The sequence below is a fragment of the Gopherus evgoodei genome, chromosome 2 (assembly GCF_007399415.2).
Source record: "Gopherus evgoodei ecotype Sinaloan lineage chromosome 2, rGopEvg1_v1.p, whole genome shotgun sequence".
NCBI lineage: Eukaryota > Metazoa > Chordata > Testudines > Testudinidae > Gopherus > Gopherus evgoodei.
This window is the reverse complement of record NC_044323.1, coordinates 215,547,404-215,572,109: the sequence shown is the minus strand read 5'-3', so window position 1 is coordinate 215,572,109 and position 24,706 is coordinate 215,547,404. Positions and strand designations below refer to the sequence as shown.

At 40.7% G+C, this 24,706-nt stretch overlaps 1 protein-coding gene across 8 annotated transcripts in view; it reads left to right on the top strand.

The window, feature by feature from the left end:
* The window catches only part of SS18 (SS18 subunit of BAF chromatin remodeling complex), a 64,849-nt gene that overhangs the window by 6,823 nt on the left and 33,320 nt on the right, over positions 1–24,706 (top strand). For 7 of the 8 annotated variants that reach the window (XM_030552950.1, XM_030552946.1, XM_030552951.1 and 4 more), the window contains one exon: positions 18,260–18,413. In XM_030552950.1, coding sequence (XP_030408810.1) covers positions 18,260–18,413 — 154 coding nt within the window. Of the gene's footprint in view, positions 1–6,162; positions 6,221–18,259; positions 18,414–24,706 lie in introns of those variants that run through there. The other variant, XM_030552953.1, reaches the window with a different exon arrangement.

Sequence of the window (24,706 nt, the reverse complement as noted above, 5' to 3'; positions counted from 1 at the left end):
TGAGTATCTATAAAGCGTTGAGTTGTATTCAGCTCCAAACAGTGCCTCCTTAGGCATTTTTCATAAAGCTACCCTGGTAATATCCTATTGGAAAAGTAAAATTTTAGCTTGACTAGAGCCACTTTAATTATGAGGTCTGTGTGTAGTAGGAGATTAATGTATTAACCCTCTTCGTTTCTGGAGACCTATTGTAGATTGGTAACTTGGTTCTGATCACAGTGGAAATGAGTTTAACATAATCCTGGTCCCTAGTGGACACTTTCCTGTTTGCATAGGTGGATGTGGGGGTGGTGGTGGTGTGCACTCAAGAAAGAGGAATGGGATAAGAGGAGGTTTGCAGGTCACGACTGAGGTGCATTTCTAATGTGTGCTGAAGCTTCCACAATGTGCCTATTTCTAGCTAATGTGTTTTTCCTTTTAGGACTGCTACATTTAAGGAGAAAAAACAACTTCTTGATTGCTTGCTTTTTTTTTTTTCCCCAAAAGAACTGATCTGTATTTCATTTGATTCTGTAAAAACAAATGTAAGTTCATTCTACCATAAGTGGATTTAAGTTTTAGCCAAATCTTCAAGGGTTTGGTTTGCTGTGTGGTAACTTGACCGGATAATGGAAAACAGTTCACTCAGTATTTAAAATTAACATTTTTACAGATATGTCTGATGCTGAATAAGGTTGTTTTTAGGGCTGTTGATTATTTGCAGTTAACTCGCATGTTAACACACAATTGTGATTTAAAAAAATTAATCACGATTAATCGCAGTTTTTAAATGCACTGTTCAGAATACCAACTGAAATGTATTAAGTACTTTTGGATGTTTTTCTGCTTTTTCAAATATATTGATTTCAATTAAAACACAGAATACAAAGTGTATACTGTTCACTTTTATATTTTTTATTACAAATATTTGCATTGTAAAAATAAACAAAAACATTATTTTTCATTTCACCTCATACAAGTACTATAGTGCAATCTCTTTATTGGGGAAGTACAACTTAAAATATGGATTTTTTTTTTGTTACATAACTGCTCTTAAAAATAAAACAATGCAAAACTTTAGAGCCTACAAGTCCATTCAGTCCCACTTCTCGTTCAGCCAATCGCTAAGACAAACAAGTTGTTACAGGCGACAATGTCAGCAGAAAGTGAGAACAGGCATTCGCATGGCACTTTTGTAACCGACATTGCAAGGTATTTATATGCCAGGTATGCTAAACATTCGTATGCCCCTTAATGCTTTGGCCACCATTCCAGAGACATGCTTCTGTGCTGATGCTCGTTTAAAAAAATAACGCGTTAATTAAATTTGTGACTGAACTCCTTGGGGGCGAATTATGTCTCCAGCTCTGTTTTACCCACATTCTGCCATATATTTCATGTTATAGTAGTCTCAGATGATGACTCAGCACATGTTCATTTTAAGAACACTTTTGCTGCAGATCTGACAAAAGGCAAAGAAGGTACCAATGTTAGATTTCTAAGATAGCCACAGAACTCAACCCAAGGTTTAAGAATCTGAAGTGTCTTCCAAAATCTGAAAGGGATGAAGTGTGGCGCATGCTTTCATAAGTCTTAAAAGAGCAACACTCCAATGCAGAAATTACAGAACCCAAACGACCAAAAAAGAAAATCAGCCTTCTACTGGTGCATCTGATTCAGATGATGAAATGAACATGCGTCGGTCTGCGCTGCTTTGGATTGTTATCAAGCAGAACCCGTCATCAGCTATGGACGCATATCCTCTGGAATGGTATTTGAAGCATGAAGGGACATGAGTTTTAGCACATCTGGAATGTAATATTCTTCCGACACCGGTTACAAACAGTGCTATGCAAATGCCTGTTCTCACTTTCAGGTGACATTGTGAACAAGAAGTGGGCAGCATTATCTCAGCAAATGTAAACAAACTTGTCTGAGCGATTGGCCCTGACCAAGAAATAGGACGAAGTGGACTTGTAAGCTCTAAAATTTTCAATTGTTTTATTTTTGAATGCAGTTATTTTTATACATAATTCTACATTTGTAAGTGCAACTTCACGATAAAGGATTGCACTACAATACTGAATTAGGTGAATTGAAAAATACTTTTTTTTTGGCAGTGCAAATATTTGTAATAAAATATAAAGTGAGCAGTATGCCACTTTGTATTGTTACAATTGATATCAATATATTTGAAATATGGAAAAATCCAAAAATATTTTAATAAATGGTATTTATTATTGTAACAGTGCGATTGTGATTCTTTTTTTAATCGCTTGGAAGCCCTGTTTTTAATTTTTATTTTTAAGAACTAAACATTCCAGATTGCGAAGGGGAGGCAATAACTTTAGCTAGAAAAGCTGGAAGGCTTTCAAAGAATTAAGCGGCTGTAGTTAGACACGAGGTATATATTTCACCTTTTTTTTTTTTTTTTAATATTCCTTCTTGGTTTCCCATCCAGGGACAGACTAGAGTGTAGGTATGGATCTACCGCCCTTATCTCTTAGTGTGTGGTGAAGGAGTGGTGTTCCTGAAATGGGGGAGGAACTTCTTCTAAGGGGAGTAGCGGTGGGGTAAAGTAACACTTTTGCTGGCTGTGGATCAAGAGGTACAGTTTCAGAGGTCAGGGGAAGTGATGTGGTGGGTGGGGGAAGCAGTGATGACCTATCAAGGCCCCTAGCATCTTTGCAAACATCATAAAATGCTGAATTATTAAATAACAGTGACATCAATGGCACGAAACTTCCATTGCTCACAACAGCCAGGCAGATGTAGGAAAAGAAACCCCTCCTGGAATCCTTCTCCCCCACCACCAGCCCCTTGATCTGATGGAGGAAGGAGTAGCAGTGCTTCTAGGTGTGGGGCTACTCTTGGATTCTCTTCCACTTGACCAAACATGGTAGAATTGACCTCTGGACTCTGCTGTTTTTTTGCCTGGACACCTGCAGGGATCCTTCTATTTCCTGGACAGTGGTGGACAGTAATATGCCTGTATAGTCTAGCACCACATGGGAGGTCTGAGGCACGTGTAAAGAATGGGGTGGGGTCCTACATTGGAATATGGATCTATGAACAGAGGCCGAAGATTGCTATTTTCTGCCCAATGTAGGAAGAAGGGCAATTGGAAAGCTAGGTGACAAGCAATGGTGAGCTAACCCCTCTTGGCTGTAGGAAATGAGTGAGTGAGAGACAGAGAGATCCTGGAACTATCCCTAGCTGCATCTCTTAAAAACCTAATAAGAGCTAGAGCAGTGGTCACCAACTGGTCGATTTTGATTGACTGGTTGATCTTAGAGGATCTCCCAGTTGATCACGATCTCTGGCAGTGCAGTGTGACTGTTAAGGTATACTCCCTACCTACTCTGGCCTCATGCTGCTCCCATGGACTGGGAGAGCTGTGGGGGTGGTGCTTGCAGAGAGGGACAATGTGGTGGCCCCCCTGCCCCCCACCGCTCAGGGGCACATTGGCGCCTTCCAGGAGTGGTGTGGGGCCAGGATAGGGAGGAAACCTGCCTTAGCCTCACTGCGCCTGCTGCTAACTAGGAGCTGCCAGAGGTAAGTGCTGCCCTGCAGGAGGATGCACCCCAGCTCTGACCCCCTCCCGAAGCCAGCACCCTGTACCCCCTCCTGTACTCCAACACTCTGCCCCAGCCCAGAGCCCCCTCCTGCACCCCAATCCCCTTGGTCCCAATCCACTACCCCAGCCCGGTGAAAATGAGTAAGAGTGGGGGAGAGCAAGTGACGGAGCGGGGGGGAGTGGTTGGGGCTTTGGGGAAGGGTGGGGGTAGATCCTGGGTTGCTCTTAGATTCAAAATGTGTTCTTGGGCATAAAGGTTGGAGACCACTCGACTAGAGAGTTTACAAAAAAAACAAACTTCTTGTCTTTGTCAAAGTCTGACTGTTTAGCTCCTTGAAAAAACTAAATGGAACTCTTCTTCCACGCTTCTTGCTTCTCAAACTTCTAGGTGCAGCCCTTTCCCTAATTGTTTATAGACAATCTGGGAAGCCAGCTTTCCTAGTACACACAGTCATTGCCCTTTTCCTCTTCTATAGTGAAACTGGCATTTGAATATTCAGGGCATTTCACTTCATTGCATACTTATCAAAGCAACGTGCACCTGTTCAGTTTTAAAATTGCCATAACTTCAGTCCTTTTAGTGAAGTAGAAGATAGACTATATATTCTGCATTTGGAATGACTCTTTTCCTCAAAAAGAAGATATTTGAATTTCTAAAATGCTAAGAAAAACCTTGAAACTAACTCAGGGGTAGGCAACCTATGGCACGTGTGCTGAAGGCAGCGTGCAAACTGATTTTCAGTGGCACTCACACTTCCCAGATCCTGGCCACCGGTCTGCGGGGCTTTGCATTTTAATTTAATTTTAAATGAAGCTTCTTAAACTTTTTAAAAACCTTATTTACTTTATAAACAAACTATTGTTGTATGGATATTATAGACTTATAGAAAGACCTTCTAAAAATGTTAAAATATATTACTGGCATGTGAAACCTTAAATTAGAGTGAATAAATGATGACTTGGCACACCGCTTCTGAAAGGTTGCTGACTCCTACTCTAACTAAAATCCATTTATCTTCCTCATCCCATATCAAATGATGGAAAGAGGCTTAATAAAACACTAAGGCCTGGTCTACACTTGGGGGGGAATTGATCTAAGTTATGCAACTTCAGCTACTCGAATAACATAGCTGAAGTCGATGTACTTAGATCTATTTACCACGGTGTCTTCACTATGGTGAGTCGACTGCTGCCGCTTCCCCATCGACTCAGCCTGCATCTCTTGCTGAACTGGAGTACAGGACTCGACAGGAGAGTGCTTGGGGATTGATTTTTATCGCGTCTAGTCTAGATGCGATAAATTGATCCCTGCTGGATCGATTGCTGCCCGCCGATCCGGCCAGTAGTGAAGACATAACATAAGAAGAATGTGTGTGTGTAGTGGAAGCGTGAGAAAATTGACTCCTGAAGCTACCACATTTTTGGAGGATGTGATGTGTAATCATTTCATGCATGAAACGTAGCACTGGTCTACACCTGGGTGGCGGACGGGCGTCGATTAAAGTTATTCATGTAGCTGAAGGTGCTTAACATAGCTGAAGTCGATGTACTTAGATCTACTTACTGCGTTGAGTCGACTGCTGATGCTCCCCATCCACTACTCCTGTGCCTCTCAGCCTGATGGAGTACAGGAGTCAATAGGAGAGTGCTCAGGGATCGATTTATCGCGTCTAGACTAGACGCAATAAATCAAACTCCCCCTGGATCAATCGCTGCCTGCCGATCTGGGGGATAGTATAAACATACTCTTAGTCAAATATGAGAATTCTGCTCAAAAAGAACAGTAATACAGGTCCCTGCTGTTATATGAGTGCAAAAAGCTTTTTAAATGCAGAGTGCTGGTTTCTTTTTCCAATAATCCAGACAGCAGCAGCAGCCGCCACTGAAATACCAGTTGCTTCTAGTGTAACTTCTTCAAGAAAAGAAACTACTAACACTACAAGCAGCATCTCAATAAACTGTTATAAGTTTCTCAGCTCAAATTAATGATTGTTATATTAGATAAAAAGCTGTTGCAGTCAGATATATATGCAGTTCTTTCATAGGCATGAATGCTTTGGTTCTGAAAGCTAATGTTAATATAATAGAATCTTATCCAGTAACTCCTTGCTTAACATTGTAGTTATGTTCCTGAAAAATGCAACTTCAAGCAAAACGAAGTTAAGCGAATCCAGTTTCCCATTAAGAATTAATGTAAATAGAGGGGTTAGGTTCCAGGAAAATAATTTTCACCAGACAAGAGTATATTTTATATATAGCAGATAGTATAAGTTTTAAACAAACAGTTTAATACTGTACACAGCAGTGATGATTGTGAAGCTTGGTTGAGGTGGTAAAGTCAGAGGGTGGAAGAGGCTGGGATATTTCCTGAGGAATGCCTTATTGCTAAATGATGAACTAGCACTCGGCTGAGCCCTCAAGGTTTAACATGTTAATGTAGCCATTACACTCTACAAGGCAGTACAAATGGAGGGAGGGGAGACAGGTGTGTGTGTGTGTAGAGGGGGAGGGAGAGAGATGTGCATTCCCCTTTAAGTATGCTGAGCCCACTCTAAGTACATTGCCTTTTTAAGTAGATCAGCAAGTTGAGGCAGCAGCTGCTGCCAGGAAGCTCCCTCTGTCGTGAGCCCTGTTGTGTCCCCCATCCCGCTCTATGGATATGGGGTAAGTGCGAGGAGAGGAGCAAGAGCAAGGGGGACACCCTGACATTAGCCCCCTTCTTTCCCCCCGCCCCTGCATGGCAAGTAGAAGGCAATTGATAGCCTGTTGGGCAGCTGCTGCACAGGGAACTTAGAGGAGCAGGGAGCTGATGGGGGGATTGCCAGTCCACCTGGTTCCAAGCCCCCCACCAGCTAGCTCCCAACAGGCTACTCTTCCTGCAAGCAGTGGACAAAGCAGGCTGCTGCCAAACAATGTTATAAGGGACCATTACACAACTGTAAATGAGCATGTTCTCTGATTGATTAGCAACGTTACAACGTTAACTGGGACGACTTTGTGAGGACTTACTGTATTCATATATGAGAAAGGTAGCCATGTTAGTCTGGATCTGTAAAAAGCGACAGAGTCCTGTGGTACCTTATAGACTAACAGACGTATTGGAGCATAAGCTTTTTTGGGTGAATACCCACTTTGTCAGTGAATGTAGTGGAAATTTCCAGAGGCAGGTATAAATGCAGGCAAGAATCAGTCTAGAGATAATGAAGTTAGCTCAATCAGGCCCTTTTCTGCAGTTGAGATGTGAACACCAAGGGAGGAGAAACTGCTTTTGTAGTTTTAGTTCCTCTTCAGGCAGAAGGATCTCGGACATCTCTAGGAGTTGCTTCATCTGAAATTTAAATATACCAACTTTTTGCAGAGAATGAATCCATACATAGCAGTACTCCAACATTTTAAGACAGAACGAGGCAAATAAAATTTTACTCACTGAAAATTCTGTATTTAAATTGAATGTGGACATGACTACTATGTGCAGATTAGGCAGAGTTATAGTTTTAAGGCTCCTGCTTTATAAAAAGCATGTTAGGATTCTGAAAGGAAGACTACAGTTACTAAACTGTTAGATTCTCTAAAAGCAGCAAAGAGTCCTGTGGCACCTTATAGACTAACAGACATTGGAGCATGAGCTTTCGTGGGTGAATACCCATTTTATTGGATGCATTCACCCATGAAAGCTCATGCTCCAATACGTCTGTTAGTCTATAGGGTGCCACAGGAATCTTAGTCTGGATCTGTAAAATCAGCAAACACGGCTACCCCTCTGATATTAGATTCTAATAATTGTATCTAGTTGTAAAGATCTAATCAGTTAAAGAACAAAACATTAAATATAGTTTTAAAAACAAAACTAAACCTTGAATAAGCAATAACCAGATCTGACCCTTCATAGCTGGTAAGGTCTGATAATATTCTAGGTAGTATAGCATATATTTATTTGGGTGTGTGCCTGTGCTGTAACTAGCAATCTTGATTGTAGTAGGGTAGATGTTGAGATATATGGTTTAAAAACAAATGGATAAAGTCTGTTAGCCTCTAGTATGGTGTTGCTTTGGCAGAGGCTATCCGCTTTTTATAAAATACTTTAAGAAGTCATAAAATTCACTAGTTCTGCCTGTTCATTCAGCTTACAAATAGCTGAGAACAAAGGAGGTAATGGTTCATGGCTTGTCTCTCTGGGTATTCACTGTTGAGTCAGAAGGCAGGCCACGATTTCCAATAGGTGTTTTTATTAACTTTCCCTATCTCTCTCTTACAAAGCTTTTCTAGGAACAGTGTAAATAACCTTTAAAAAACAAACAAACATTTACTAGAGGGAATGCAATAACCACAGTATGGAGAATGCTGGATAATAAAATGAAACAAATGATTTCTAACAGTAGCATTTTTAAAATATAACCTGCACGAAAAAGGAAGGAAAGGGGTTGAAATGTACCTGTGTATTACTATGATGGATGGAGACAGGTGAGTATATTTGCATCAGTACAAAGTCCAATGAGCAGTTCTTGAACATGGAAGTACCAATAGTGTTAAGTGCTTTAAAAACCCACAGTGCTAAGTTAGATGCTGCTGTTTAGCAACAGACAGTGTGAACAAGCAAGTGATGGAGCAGCCTTGCTTGGAGGATATTTCAGTAATCAAGTTTCATGTTTTGTATCTGATGCTGTACAATTTAAAAGTTATCCATATAATGCTAAGAAAGAAATCAGTTAGTTTTCCCTGAGACCCGAGGATGGATTAAACTATGTATGATGCTCCGATTCTTCACTCGAAGCTCCCAGTGAGTAGGGTAACTTAGGGGTAAGCCTCTTTATACAGACTATCTCTTCTCAGCAGTCAGATTTATCTTGATAAGGTAGAGGATGGTAATTCTGGCACAGCCAAGATGCTGCTATAGTAGTGCAAGCATTTTATCAGAGCAGAGACTGAATTTGAATTCCCCATGTGTTTAGAAGGAATCTCATCAAGAGAGTTTGTATTTATTTTGCACAGCATGATAGCCAAGATCTCTCCAGGTGGCATGCCACATTTCAAACCTTTTATTAATGACTCACAAGTGCTCATTGTTACATACTGAATAATGTCTATATATGACAGGAACTGCTAGTTATGTCCTTTAATCATCAGAGCAACAGCCTATGGTCCAATGATATTAAATCCTGCTGAGGGACCCGTGTGTTTGCAGTGGCTAGCTGATCCTAGTCTAAAAGCAGCAGGAGATCACCTTTAGTAATTTTTCCATATATTGCATGTTTCTGATGCTGAATGACTTATTCACACTCTCTGCAGGGTCAAAAACTATAGTTATATAGGACTTCTTCATATTTAAATGTATGGTTTAGGTATGTTTTCCAAATGACCACTAGTCCATTACAAACAGCTGGTCAGATTCCTTTGGCTGAGTGTGGAGGGAGAATACTTCAGCTGTTAATCCCAGCAAACAGTGATACTTCTGTCATGCTGAGACAAAAAATGAATGTATGAGTGGTAAAGGACATTTGAAAGACTTTAAAAAACAAAAATAGGAAGCCTCTTGGCAACGTCAGAAACCAGTGGTCACCAACCAGTAGATCAATCTACAGGTCAATTGGTGAGCCTCTGACAGACGATCTCAGTCTCAGTCACTGAGATCATCAGAGGCTCCACAGTCTACCAGTCAATCATGTAGAGTTGCTGACCCTCCTGCAGCCAAACCAGGAGATTGGCCTCTAACAGTCCAGTGGCACAGCTGGGCTAATGCAGGCTCCCTGCCTGCCCTGGCCCTGCACCGCTCCCGGAAGTGGCCGACATGTCCGGCTGTGGCTCTGGAGAGGGGAAGGGGCAGAGGGTCTCTGCATGCTGCCCTCACCTTCAGTACCACCTCTACAGCTCCCATTGGCTGGGAACAGGGAACCGCGGCCAATGGGAGCTACGGGGATGGTGCCTGCAGACGGGGGCAGCACATGGAGTCACCTGCGCCTCCTTTCCCCATGAGCTGCTGCCAGACATGCCAGCCGCTTCCAGGAGCAGCACGGGGTCTGGGCAAGCAGGGGGCCTGCCTTCATCCTGCTGCGCCACCTTCTGGGAGCTGCCTAAGCTAAGCAATGACCAGCCAGAGCCTGTATCTCGAACCCATCCTGCATCACAACCCCCTGCCCTTGCCCCAGCCCTGAGCCCCCTCCTCCCAGAGCCTGCAGCCCCTCTTGCACCCCAACCCCCTGTACCAGTCCTGAGCCATCTCCTGCGCCCTGAACCCCCTCCTGCACCTCAACCCCCTACCTCAGGCTCAGCCCAGAGCCCCTTCCACACTCTGAACCCCTCAGCCCCAGCCGAGAGCCTGCACTCCCTCCTGCACCCCAACCCCCTGCCCCAGACTGGTGAAAGTAAGTGAGGGTGGGGGAGAGCAAGTGACAGAGGGAGGGGGGATGGAGTGAGTGAGGCAGGGCCTCAGAGAAGGGACAGGGCAAGGATGTTTGGGTTTGTGTGAGTATGGTTATTGCTATATTTTCTTTGAGGTGGATCCTGGGTTGCACTTAAATTCAAAAAGTGATTTTATGCTTAAAGTTGGAGACCACTGCTGTAAACTGAGTTTAGTAGGCCCCTCATTTTACCATTTGGTGCCTGATTATCTACTGTGCTACACCAGTTTTATGCCGGTATGTCACTGTTGGTGCTAGTGTAGTTACACTGGTATAAAGTGGAGAATTGGGCCCGCTGTGTTTTTAAAAACTCAAACCTTCATCATCTAGCCTATGAGTTAGCTCAGGAGTACCATGGACTCCCAGTATTCACCAGTTTGTCCATTCTGCTTCAGAGAGCCTTATTTTCTCTAATCACAAAGATTCTAAACCGCTCTCTTAATTCTTGTCTTCATGCTCTGGCCTATGTGATTGCAAATTCTTCAGTAGCAATCATGGAGTCTTGCACAATACTATCAAAACATTTCTACAATAAATCAATTTTTGCCGATATCTTAGACTTTATCTATGCTATAAGAAGTGTGCAAGTATACCTACACCAGCAAACCCTCCTAGGGGAGTAGCATCATATACACTAGTGAAAGAAATGAGCTGTACTGGCAAAACAGCTTTTTTGCTGGTATAACTGCTTCTACACTAGGGCTTTTAGTGAAGCTACTTTGGTTAGGGATGGTATTTTTTTTTTAAACACTCACATGCTTTCGCCCCCAACAACTGACCCTCCCCCCGCCCCCATGCCAACAAAACATGTATAGACGGGCCTTAAGCTCAACAATAGCCTCCTTGATTCTCCAGGAAGAAGGAGCTGCACAATTGAAGAGCAGAAGGTACCTGTTCTAAGGTTACATGGGTCTTGAAGAAAGCCTTTTTAAAAACAGGTTTATTCTAGGTGGACAAGATCAGATTTTTAAAAACAGAAGTGATCCACCCATTTTTCACTGCTGTCATGGAGTACCCCATACACCCATCCAGCTTTGAATCTCAAGTGTGCTCTAAGTTCACTTATTGTCTGTGGCAATATACATGTCTTAAAGGAAATTTAAATGTCCTGTATGAATTTTATTCATAACTGCTACAACTAACAGCAGATTAGAGCCTAAAATATAATCATAAACCATTTGTTATCCTGATTTCATATTGTTTTTAACAGCAGAACTGGTTGCTCTGCAAGCATTTAAAGTATTCTAATAAAATTCTTCTGATTGGTCAGCTGATTTTAATGATGAAATATTTTACTGTGTACATGGTGAACATTCTATCCAAATATTTAAATCGAAGTTCTCTTTTGCTATTAAAAACATTAATATAAAATCATGCTGGAAATTGGTTGTCATTCTTACTTTGGACTTTGTTACCACTAATATCACTTTTAAGTAAGATTATCAGCAACAGTGTGATGATAAATTACACTTGTAATTAAACTTTATTTTCACAGCTACATATGGTCACAAATACTTTGTTATATGAAAAAAAATCACATGCTGAAAAAATGGATGCTTTTTTTTCCTAACACTTCCACTGTTTTTCTTTGAAAGTAGCAGAATAAACATAACTATATTTACATTTTTCACAATTTTGCTTATTCAAATCTCAGAAGTTCAGGCTTTTTGTCATCTTATTTCTCACTCTCACACCTCAGTAAGTGCACTGCAGATGCCATTGCCACCTATCAGTAGAATAGACAGAGGCTGAGATATTAGCAATAGACTGCAGGTTAGGGTAGTTTATGGGATGGGAGATCTTATATTACAGAGAATTGTGCTTCAGAGACCTGAACACAAATTATTAAACCCTGATTTAGTTCCATTTCTCTTCTGCCCATAGGAGGATGGGGGAACGTTTGTTTACATTGCATATCAAACAATAATAAACCCCCCCCAAAATGATTACAGGAAAAACAAGGTTTTCAAAGCAGACTTTAAAATATGCTTTTGTGTTCCCCACAGATTAGCAATAAAGTTTTAGTAAGATTTAGCAATGCTTACTTCCTCTCCTACATGTTTTAACCCTTCCAGAGTCTCTGCTATAGTTAGTCTTGTATCTTAGTCCTGTTTAACTTTGTTAGTCCTCAGCAAACAAATCTTTTGTCCTTTACTGACAGCAGGAAGGCTATAATAATTCAGATTCATAAGAGTCAGAGTCATAGTAGAAAATTCAAGACTTGCACTTGTTTGCTGCTTTGTTTCTGTTTTGTATTAAAACCCTGAAGAAAACCTTACTACAGCTTTGAAGAGTGCTGCATGACTGTTGGCATAAGTGCACAGCTCTTTTGGCTTCCTTAATTTACTGTTATCATATAATTTAAAATAGATCTTTATCCTGAAATACTGAATTTGATTCCAGTTTGTAACTGGAATAAAATCAACATGAACTCTAATTCCCTTCTGCATTTAATCCTGAAAAAACCCTTCCATGCCAAGCAGCCTTCATCCTTACTCTTTCCAGATCTGAACTTCCTCTTAACATGGATTTACACTAAGACTAAAGTATGAAGTTGACTGGGCTTCATGTTGGGCCAGTCTGCTTTTCAGAGAAAAAAATTAACTTGGAAGATGTTTAATGTTTTAGCTTTTCAGTAATATGAAGTCAGTTTGTATTTAAGTTCTTTCTATTTGATGTTTTAGTACTCTTACTGGAGGTGGTCAAGATGCTTATAGTTGATCTAACTTATGAAAGAATTGTTGAGGCCATTGACCTAGATTTCATCTGGGTTTAGAAGACAGAACATTATAGCTTAATATTAAGCAGAAAGGTTTAATACTTAATAGAAGGAAGGAACTGTCAGTTGCACACATACAAAAAGAAATGACTTCCTAGGAAGGAGTACTGCAGAAAGAGAGCTGCGGGGCAGGGTCAGAGTGGATGACAAGCTAAATATGAGTCAATAGAGAATAAATGTTGCAACAAGAGCAAATATCATTCTGAAATGTATTAGCAGGAGTATTGGAAGCCAGACAAGAGAAGTAATTCTTCTGCTCTACTCCATGCTGATTAGGCCTCAGCTGGAATATTATGTCCAGTTCTGGGCACCACATTTCAGGAAAGATGTGGAGAAATTCCAGAGAAGAGCAACAACGATTAAAGGTCTAGAAAACATGACCTATGAGTGAAGATTTAAAAAATTGGGTTTGTTTACTTTGGAGAAGAGAAGACAGAGGACACAATAGCAGTTTTCAAGTACATAAAAAGTTATTACAAGGAGGAAGGAGAAAAAATGTTCTCCTTAACTTAAGAGGGTAGGACAAGAAGCTGTTGGCTTAAATTGCAGAAAGGGCCATTTAGGTTGGACATTAGGAAAAATTTCCTAACTGTCAGGGTGGTTAAGCATTGGAGTAAATTGCCCAGTAAGGTGGTGGAATCTCCATCACTGGTGATTTTTAAGAGCAGGTTAGACAAACACCTGTCAGGGACGGTCTAGATAATACTTAGTTCTGCCATGAATGCAGGGGACTGGACTAGATGACCTTTTGAGGTCCCTTCCAGTCCTAGAATTCTATGATTCTGTTAATCTGATCGCTAGTTAAATTATTTTTGAAGCAGGCTGGAAAGTGATTGGCTGTTGAATAAGGTCCCACTATTTGTAGTATCACATATAGGAACGTGGAAGTTGCTATATTAGATCAAGCCAGTAGTCCATCTAGTTTGGTATGCTTCCTCTAATAATGGCCAGTGCCAGATGCTCTGGAGGAAGGTGCCAGAATCACCATCGTGGATGATAATTATATGTAGGGGAATTTCCTCCTAATCCCCATCAGTTAGTAGTAAACTTATGCCCTGCAGTATGAAGGGTGTATGTCCCATCTCATGTAACTGTGTGTTATCATTGTCCATATACATGTGTAATTGTTTTATGAATCCTACTTACAACTTGTTGTTAAACTTTCTTAGTGAATTCTTTGAGCAATTTATGTGTTGTATAAAAAGGAATTTTCTCTTATCAGTTATATATTTGTTTCCATTCAGTTTCATTGAATGTCCCCTTCTTTTTTGCTATGAAAGGATAAATTGGAGTTCCTAATTTAGCTGCTCCATACCATTCATGAGGTTGTATTGCTATCATATCCCTTGGTATTTGTCTCCTCTCTAAACTTAACAGTATCAGTCTTTTCAACCTTTATATGAAAGACTTTCCAGGTCTCTAATCATCTGATGCCTGTCTCTGAAGTGCTTCTATTTCTCATATCTTTTTGGGATGGGGTGAAAAACTGAACATGGTACTGAACTGAGCATTTATAAATATAATGGCATTATATTTTCTTATCCCATTCTGAAGACATCAACATTTTCTTTTCTTGTTTTATGATTGCATCTGCATTTTGAACATTTTTCACTGTACTGTCTACAATGATATCCAGGTCCTTTTTTATTAGTAGTTACAGGAAAGTTAGAACCCTACAATATTGGAGTTGCTCAAATCATTCCTTCCAATCTATGGTATCTTATTTTTATCAATATTGAATTTAATCTGCCATCATATTGCTTATTCCTTCCTCACAGTCCTCTCTAGAGTTGAATAATGTAAATAATTTTGTATCATCCGCAAAGTGTCAGCTAGATGCCCCTTTTTTCAGTACAATAAATAAATATGTGAAACCCCAGTTCTTCTAGAGAACCTTGGTGCATCACATTGGTAGCCTTTTTCCATGTTTAAATTTATTAAATATTTCTGTTCTCTTAGCCAGCTTCTGATCCATGACAGTATGCTCATCAGCATTACTTAGTTTCCTCAGTAGACCCTTATGAGGGACATTGCCAAAGGCTTTTTGAAATTCTAAATAAACTGAGTCAGTTAAGTCTCCTTTATCTACTTTTTTTGTTGACACGTTCAGAGATTTCTAATAGATTAGGTAGACATGATTTCCCTCTATAGAAGCTGTGATAATTTGTCATTATCCTGTGTCCATCTTGGTGTTTTATAATTCAGTTTTTAATTATTTCAGTCAGTTTACCTGATACTGAAGTATAAGGCTCACTGGTCTGTAATTCCTAGATCAGCTGCACTATTTTTTTTTTTTTTTTGAGGCTAGGTATAACATTTGTTACCCTTCAGTCCTTTGACAGAGTAGTTGATTGTAATGAGAGGTTGCTTATGTTAACAACTTTGACACTTTGTTCTTAACTGCCCTCAGAACTATTGGATGAATGTCATCTGGTTCTGGTATTGCACTTCAATTTAGCAATTTTTCTCTAGCACCTCCTCCTGGCAACTCAGTTTCTGACAGTACCTTATTGTTTTCTTCTGAAAAGAGTGAGCCTGAGGTGCATTTTCCCCAGTGTTTTCTATGATAAAGATTGTTGCAAAGAAATCATTGTTGCAGAGAGGCTATGTCTTTATTCTCCTTAATTGATCCCTTAACTGCTAACTCTCAGTGGACCCACTAATTCACAGTAGGTCCTGTTTCAAATATAATTTACATTTTTGTGTCCTTGATTATTTGCTTAAATTCTCTCTTAGCCATGATAGTTTATATCTTACATTTTAAGCTGTTTGTGTTTATGGTCTTTTCTGTTGGCTTCACTAAAGTAGGATTTCCATTTTCTGAAATATTGTATCTGTTTGGCTCAAATAGCTTTGGGAACTATGTGATTTAGCCATATTCCCCCCCTCCCCACCCCCGGTTTCCTGTTAGTTTTTTCTTGCTTAGGGGTATGCAAACCTCTTTGGCTATTGTTATATTTTAGCTTTATTGCGAATACCACCACAAGGAATTCACCACTTCATTCTTAATTACAGCCAAAACTTGATGATAATCTTCATCCTGAAAGTGCTATGTAAACATTAACCTTTTCTCAATCTTTCCAAATCCAACTCTAAATCATTAGCATAGTTAATCTTTATCTGGGAAAGTGTTAACAAGAAAAAAAAATGACATAGATCGTTAATTCTTTCAACTTGTGTGGTTCTGCCCAGAGAGAATTCCACCTGTATTATGTGATGCTATTGACCCTATATTAGTGCTCCACATACTCCAGATAAGCAATCCATCTAAAATAAAATAAGAAATAAAATCTTGAGTTTTCTTATCTTGTGTCTATTGACAAATATTTTTGAGCTAGTTTGCTCAATTCAGAGTCTCACAACCCTAGTGAGGAAAGGTCAGCCTCTTGAAGTAGAAGGAAGGGAGGGAGGAGCTAGCTCAGTGGTATGACCATTGGCCTACTAAACCCAGGGTTGTGAGTTCAATCCTTGAGCAGGCTACTTAGGGATCTGGGGCAAAAATCAGTACTTGGTCCTGCTAGTGAAGGCAGGGGGCTGGACTCAATGACCTTTCAAAGTCCCTTCCAGTTCTAGGAGATAGGTATATCTCCAATTATTATTTTATTTATTTTAAGGAAGCAAGAGCTTCACCTAAAAGGCCTTTCCTCCTCCCTCTTTTTTAATAGAGGAGATAGATCAAGTACAGTAGAACTTCAGAGTTACCAACACCTCAGGAGTGGAAGTTGTTCATAACTCTGAAATGTTCTTAACTCAGAACAAAACATCATGGTTGTTCTTTCAAAAGTTTAAAACTACATTGACTTAATACAGCTTGGAAACTTTACTATGCAGAAGAAAAATGCCGCTATCCCTTTTTATTTTAATAGTTTACATTTAACTGTGCTGTACTTGCTTTTTTTTCGTTTCCACTGCTGTTTGATTGTGTTCTTCCGGTTCCAAATGAGGTGTGTGATTGACTGGTCAGTTTTTAACTCTGGTGTTTGTAACCCTGAGGTTCTGCTGTAGAGTGGTAGCTGCCTTCCACACTTTACCCCCTCCATTTCCTGCTGTTTTTGCTGCAGTGAGAGATAAGTTGGTTGTGAAAATCTACCTCTTTGCTTTTTTGTCATTGTAGAGGAAGGTGAAGGGTTTTAGTAGGGAAGCCATCTCCTTCACGTTTTTTTTCTTCCTCCTGCTTACTGGAAGTACATTGGGGCTGGCCATCAAGGGTGTAAAAAACAGCTGCCTAGACAGAAGAACTTTAGCTGACTTCCTAAAGAAATTGTCAAGAAACTAAATGCCCTCTCCTCTGAAAAATGAGGGGTGGCTGCTTACATCCATTTTTTTTAAGACAGTGGCCACTTCCAGTTCTATCGTCTGAACCCTCAATGAATAGACATAGTGAAGAGAAGGACAAGGCTGCACAGGAATTAGCCCACAGGAGGTCACTCATTGATCACCTTATTTCTTTCTGTACAAGGGAATCTGGCAAAATAACCACATACCTGTGTCACAGGAGAGGGTGCCCCAGAGCATGGTAGCATGCATGGGGTATCGTGGTGGTTGTCTGAGGAGCCCCAGATGAGAGAATCTTTGCCCTCTCATAGTAGAGAGCATTTTTATCCCACAGCTGAGGTGTACAAGGGAACTGGTATTGTCTCCTGAGGGTTGCATGGGACAGTGAAGCTAGCTAGCAGCAGTTTCTGTTCCCAATACATCCTTTTCAGTAGAGTCCAGTGGTAAATTTCTGCTTATGTATACTGTTTTTCTTGCTTTCCTTCTTTGAACTCTCAAGGTTATTCAGCAATTTTCCTCACAATTTCATTAGGAAATTTGCCATAAACATCCTTTGTAGGCAGCTGTCTCTGGACCTTTGGAGAGCAGCACTAATGTGCTTCCAATATTAAGGGGGTGTTCAGCACAAAATTAAGAACCTTCAGAGGGATAGAAAAGAGGGGATGTCAGACCTTCTAACACCCACAGTTCTCTGTAATAGTGCAGGTTTTTGGCATGCTTTCTGCATTTAGGGGTTTTCATCTCTTTTTGTAACTACTTTTTTACTGGTGCAAAGTCTGTTAGCAGCAGTAGATGCACCAGGAACTGTTGGTGAGAGAAGATTATAGGATGTTTATTTTTATACCAAACAAATGTTGCTTTGAAAGAGCAGATATAAAGGGATGGTTCTTTAAAATGCCCTTTTTTGGGGTAGATGAGTAGGGGGTTAATTTTTTTTTAAGCAATCTTTAACTGTTCTGATTTTTTTTTTTAATGAGGCATTGGTTTGTATTTTATTTAATAGCCAGGCTGAAAGATTCTGTGTGTCTAATACATTATGTAAAATTGATGTAATACATTATGTAAAATATTAAATGTTTTGCTAAAATTAATATTAAGAGGAGTTAAATGTATCAGAAGAGACAAGAAATGCTTTTCCCAGTGCTTTCCTTCATAGCCCACTTAACAATATAGGCAACTGTTGTACCATATGTACATATAATATTTTTGTCAGACTAAATGCTTCTCTTGTTTGACTAAACTGTCTCCTTTCAGCCACCCACACAGAATATGCCTATGGGTCCAGGAGGGATGAGTCAGAGTGGCCCTCCCCCACCCCCACGTTCTCACAACATGTCTTCAGATGGTATGGTAGGTGGGGGCCCTCCTGCACCACACATGCAGAACCAGATGAACGGCCAGATGCCTGGTAAGTTTTTCTCCTCTAAGACATTAACACCAGTGTTGCTTAGCAACTGAAAGGACGTGGGGGCTCAAGGGATACTAGATTGTTGATGACAAAACTGCTTTGAATGCCCCCGAGTACAAGCTCTCTTAGAGTTTGTTAGCTACAGAGCTACGTGACCTGTATTCAGTTTTTATCAGGCTGCCCTTGGGCTTTGATGTAGCTGACATACAGCATTCCTCTGATGAACAGAACTGGCTAAATTTAGTCTGTCTGAAACCATGCAGTACAGTTGGCTTTAGAAGACTTATTGGGGAAAGGTATTGGCCTGTGGCTGAAGAAATAGAAATCCTTCCATAAAGGAAAGACTCTAAAATCATCATAGCTAAATAACAAAAGAGTAATAAAGTAAATATAACTTAGAATGCTTCAAACTGGGGTAAGCTTTAAAAATAGAACACTTTATTAAAAAAAAATCTAATTTCCACTAATTTTCTGTATTCCATTTATTATTGAAGACATTGAATGTTAAGGAATTTGTGAAGAAATTGCTTGAAGATTATTGTTTCAGGTGTAGCTTTAAAGTCATTTAATTGTGGAAAAAAACAAACAGAAAGTCTGTACTTGGGAAATAGAAAAACAAAGCAATGAAATAAGATGATAAAATTCCACACTGCACCAGTCCTGGCTACAGAGATAAGTGCTCCTGTTAGCAGTAAGAGCAGAATGGAGAGAGCTGTGGAAAAGCTTATTTCTTTATTGGGAATCAGCTTCCCAGAATTTAGTCTCAAAGTCTTAGTGCCTATTTCTCATATAGCTTAGCTTTTAGCTTAAAAAGCTACATTCCCAGGATTTCTTTTGTTCAGTTCTCCACACAGTGGGTGCAAGTGAGCTCTTCAGACCAAAGCTCTAAAATGATGATTCTTCCAGAGAAAGGAAGCTGCCGTCAAAGGCTCTCTGTAGACTCACCCCTCTCAAACAAGCACATGGATAAACTCTACAGATATATAAATAAATTGGATAGAATTTAAAACATGAGGGTAAAAATCTTGTGATTGCTCCAGCTCCTATCAGAGTAACAAGTCCCTAGCTTCCCCTCAACTCTAGGTTTCAAATGATTTGATAGTGATCAGATTTCTTTTTGAGAAAAGTGGCTGCTAGCCTCTAGAGAAGGAGAAGCAGTCCTTTAGTGACATATGTCATATGTGTGGAGCAGAATTTAGTTAAATCATCTATTTGTAGCACAGGCCACATTTGGCAGAAGAGACCTCTTTTGCTTCGTCATATATGATGATGATGTTCACTTCCTAAATGGAATCAAGGGATTCTCAGTGGGGAGTTTCATGCCCCTCCTAGCGTCCATCTGCTCACATTGAAAATGGCATTGTCCTTCACAATTCAGTCTCTTGAGCCTCTAGTAAAGTCATAATGTTGTGTTTATGATAGTAATGTGTTTCCTTGGAAAAGATCATTGTCACAATGTCAGCATTGACACTTCACTGCAGAACGAAGGGGGAGAAAGTTACTGTGCTTAAAAAGGTACATCTTTTGCCAGTTAGGTAGACTACAGAAAAGAGCTCTTATGAAAATATGTGACAGGTAAATAAATTTTGTTTGGGTATTCTCCCAATAGAGAGAATATTTAAATATGGTTACTAGCCAAGCTTTAATTTACCCTCTACCGCAACATATCCTTTTTTTAAATTATACATCTGCTCCTTCTCTCTGTTAAAGATTCTCTGAGAATGTGAAGATAAACAGTTTACAATGGGTCATTTTCTGATATTGGGGGTGACACTGAATCCATTGAATATTTTTTCCTAAATCTTGGAGAAAGAGGGGGAAAAAATCATATTAAATGTACAACTTTGAAATATAACATTTTTTTTTTAAGTCTAGAAGGTTCCCTATATTCAGGGCTTTAGTAATTGACATATATGCTTTCAGTCAGTTACTTTATTTTGTGTACATGTTTATATATCTCAGAATAAGTACCTGTAATGAGATCACACACACCTCTTGTGAGTACCCCTGTCCCATAGAATCATAGATTATTAGGGTTGGAAGGGACCTCAGAAGATCATCTAGTCCAACCCCCTGCTCAAAACAGGACTAATCCCCAAATGGCCCCCTCAAGGGCTGAACTTACAACCCTGGGTTTAGCAGGCCAATGCTCAAACCACTGAGCTATCCCTCCCCCAGTACTTATGCCTGCACTCTGTTTGTGGTGAGTCTTCAGTGATTCAGCCCTCTGGCCAAGTCATACAGTCTCTATGTGAGATTATAAAAAACAAAAACAAAACAACAAAACGCCCAAACCCCTTCTGGGATAGAAGTCCAACAGGGGTCTGTCTCAGCTCCCTCTGTAAGATCTGTCCATCTGCAGCCCTATCTTGGGTCTCACTCAATCAGCTCAGTAGGGCCTATCGCATTACCCTGGCTTGAACTGTCTCTCAGCCCCTCTGGGACTCTCAAATTGTCCCTGCTCTTCAAGCAGTTTTGGCCCTGGTGTGGGACCACGTCACCCAGAGACTCTTCACCTCTCTAGGTCTTTCTGGCCCCAACTCTCTTGCTGGGCCACTAAAAGAGTTCAGTTCCCCTTCTGGGGCACATCAAAGGCCAGGCCACTTCCCCAGTGGTTGGTGGGGGAACCTGGGCCCACCCTCTAATCCTGGTCCCAGCCCAGGGACCCTATATATAGCAGCCATCCATCACATCCCTTTAGTTAAACTGTGTCGCTGTTGTGGCCCCAGCTCGTTCTTCACCCTTACCTCGGGGCCTTGTCCTGGTTGAATCCCAGCAGCCAGCCTGGCAGTCCTTCGTGTTCCCCCTAGTCTCTGCCAGCACTGCTCTGTCCGAGGTCCTGTAGCTCCCTCAGCCAACCTGTGTTCAAACCTAGAGTTGTGGTGTCCACACTGAAGTGTGCAGATCAGAGTTAAAGTAACCGTATCACAGAGTTCCTAGCACCCACTCCCAAAATGTGGACATTCTAGCCCTAGGACTGTGGTGCACTGTGAGAAAACTTTAGCTGCCCTGCATGATACCAGGAAGCAGCTTGCTGTGCAAAAGGCTCGATCAGTTCAGTCTCCTCTGTGAATCCAGGAGGCTCTCTGATGGAGTGCTTGCAGTTTGATGATCAGAAGAGAATGGGTTAATACTGACCTGAGTGGCTTCCATTTTCAATAGAATGAACTGCAGATTGTTGGGCTAGAGAGGACTAAGGAAGTTGTCCCATGAAATTGTGGGATACTTCCAACTGACTCCTGGGACCCGAGTCAAGTGGGGCTGCATCCACACTGCAAAGCATTAGGGCTTGGACTCTGCATCTTGACTTAAATCAAGCTTGGACCTTCCAGCCCTGCAGGATCTGAGCCCTGGGTTAGTACAATTGCAGTGTAGATGCAGGGGGGACCAGGCTTGAGCCGGGGCTCAAATTCAGGTTTACGTTACAGTGTAGACTTACCCCCAGACAGACACGGCATGCACACTCCTCCAGTTCCAGCAAGGAACTGAACTCTGCACTGCACTGCAGCTCCTTTTATATAAGTTTGCTAGGTCAGGACTGGCTGCTCCCTGCAGTCCCTCTCTGATTGGTTGCATACTATGCTGCTGCTGCTGCTCCTGGCTGCTTGGAGGACTCTCTCCGCTCCCCTTTTCCTGGGGTGGGATGTGGCAGGGTCAAGAGGCCTCCAGCAGGGGGCCTCCCAGTTTAATCCGCCCCGTCATAGATCCCAATAAACACTTTGTAATAGGAACCAAAAAACAAAATTTTAAAAATCTAAGAAGACATAATTAGTCCAAATACAGTACACATTTAATAACATGCAAAACCAAGGGAGCTGTGGGGGAAATTATCAAGAATAGACCTACCTGAAGTAAATGGAATTCATGCCCTTAAAACACCAACTTACGGATTCAGGAAGGCCTACTATTGGAAAGGTCTTCCACAGCCAGGGTCCTGTGATGGAAGAAGACCTGCCCAACAATGGTCAGTGCTGAGCAAACCAAAGGACTTACTTTAGACCAATTCCTTGATGATCATAACTGCTGGACAAGGAAATCAGGCAAAAAATGCGTGCTCAAAAACTTGTGGCCTAGATAACAAAAGGCTTTATGTACTACAGAGGCCCTTAATTGTATTATTTGGCTTACTGGCCCTGTTGTCCTGTGATCACAGAAGGCAGTCATAACCAACTTTCTCTGGTTGCAGTCTGATGGAAGACCAGTTTGAAGAAAGAACAGGAGTACTTGTGGCACTTTAGAGACTAACAAATTTATTTGAGCATAAGCTTTCATGGGCTACAGCCCACTTCTTCAGATGCATAGAATGGAACATATAGTAAGGAGATATATATACATACAGAACATGAAAAGGTGGAAGTAGCCATACCAACTCGTAAGAGGCTAATTATTTAAGATGAGCAATTATCAGCTGGAGAAAAAAAACTTTTGTAGTGATAATCAAGATGGCCTATTTCAGACAATTGACAAGATGTGTGAGGATACTTAATATGGGAAAATAGATTCAATCTGTGTAATGACTCAGCCATTCCCAGTCTCTGTTCGAGCCTAAGTTAAAGGTATCTAGTTTGCATATTAATTCAAGTCCAGCAGTTTCTCGTTGGAGTCTGTTTTTGAAGCTTTTCTGCTGCAAAATTGCCATCTTTAAGTCTGTTACTGAGTGACCAGAGAAGCTGAAGTGTTCTCCTACTGACAACACATTTCTCTATCCTATTGCTATCCTTCCCTTCAATAAGGTACAGACGCTCCCCGAGTTACGTAAAGCCGATGTACGCAAATCCAAGTTTACAGAAAAAGTTCCGTAAGCTAGAAATAGGAGGATTTTTTGTTTTGTTTTTGCATAATGGTCGGAGATACGTTTCTGACTTAGGCAAAATTCGAGTTACCAGGACGTTCCGGAACAGAACACTTGCGTAAGTCGGGGAGTGTTTGTACTTGAGAAAGTAGCCTTTTGTCATCCCTATAATAATTTCTTGTATGATATCTTTGAGTTTTCTTTCAAATGTTAGTTTTACTCTACCACCCTTGAAAACCTATTTCAACCTGTAGTTATTGATGATGTGCTTTTTTCCCCTTGACACCAGTACAGTCTTAAGCAGTGCTTGATTTTCTTGGAGACGTGATTATGCAGGCCTCTCCAGTTCTGTGTTGTCATGGTCAGGCTCCTGCTTACCAAATTATTCTTTCTGGATCTTACTCTGTGCCATGAACCCCTCTTCTATGGAGTCCTGCAAAAACTTGATTCTGAGTCTCCCATCTTTCTGCTTATCTTCTCTATCTTTAGCCTTACCATCACTACAAAGGTAGCTATTTACTGCACACATCTGACACCTTTAACACTTCATCCTTTCATTATCTCTGTCTGCCAGATCAAGTAAACTTATGGCTTTGCTTCTTTCGGCTAAGAAGCACTTCCTTAAACACAACTCCATAAGAACATAACAATGGCCATACAGGCTCAGACCAATGGACTAGTGTCCTGTCTTCTTACAGTGGCTGGTGCCAGATGTTTTAAAGGGAATGAACTGAACAGGGCAACTTATTGAGTGATCCATCCGTTGTCATCTGGCTGTTAAAAGTTAGGGACACTCTGAGCACGGGATTGAGTCACTGAACATTTTGGCTAATGTTCATTGATGGACCTGTCCTCCATGAATTATCTAATTCTTTTTGGAGCCCAGAAATACTTTTGGCCATCAGAACATCCTCTGGCAATGAGTTCCACATTGTTGTGAAAAAATATTTCCTTATTTTTGTTTTAAATCTGCTGCCTATTGATTTCATTGGGTGAACTTCATTCTTGTGTTATTTGAAGGGAGGTAAATAACACTTCCTTATCCATTTTCTCCATGCCATTCATGATTTTATAGACCTCAATAATTTCCTCCCTTAGTTGTCTCTTTTCTAAGATCACCCATCCCATTCTTTTAAATTTATCCTCATATGCAAGCTGTTCCATACCCCTTGTCATGTTTTCTGTCCTTTTCTGTGCTTTTTCCAATTCTAATGTATATCTTTTGAGATAAGGTGACCAGAAGTGCATGCAGTATTCAAGGTGTGAGTGTACCTTGGCTGCCTAAAATGCTAGTTTGATGCATGCTGTCTTTTTATCTATCTCTTACCTAATGATTCCCATAACTGTTAGCTTTTTTTTGCTGTTGTATATTGAGCAGATGTTTTCTCAGAATTATCCATGACTCCAGCAAGATCGCTTTCTTGAATATTACAAGTAATATTAGAACTCATTATTAAGTAAGTGTAGCTGGGATTATGTTTTCCTATGTGCATTCCTTTGC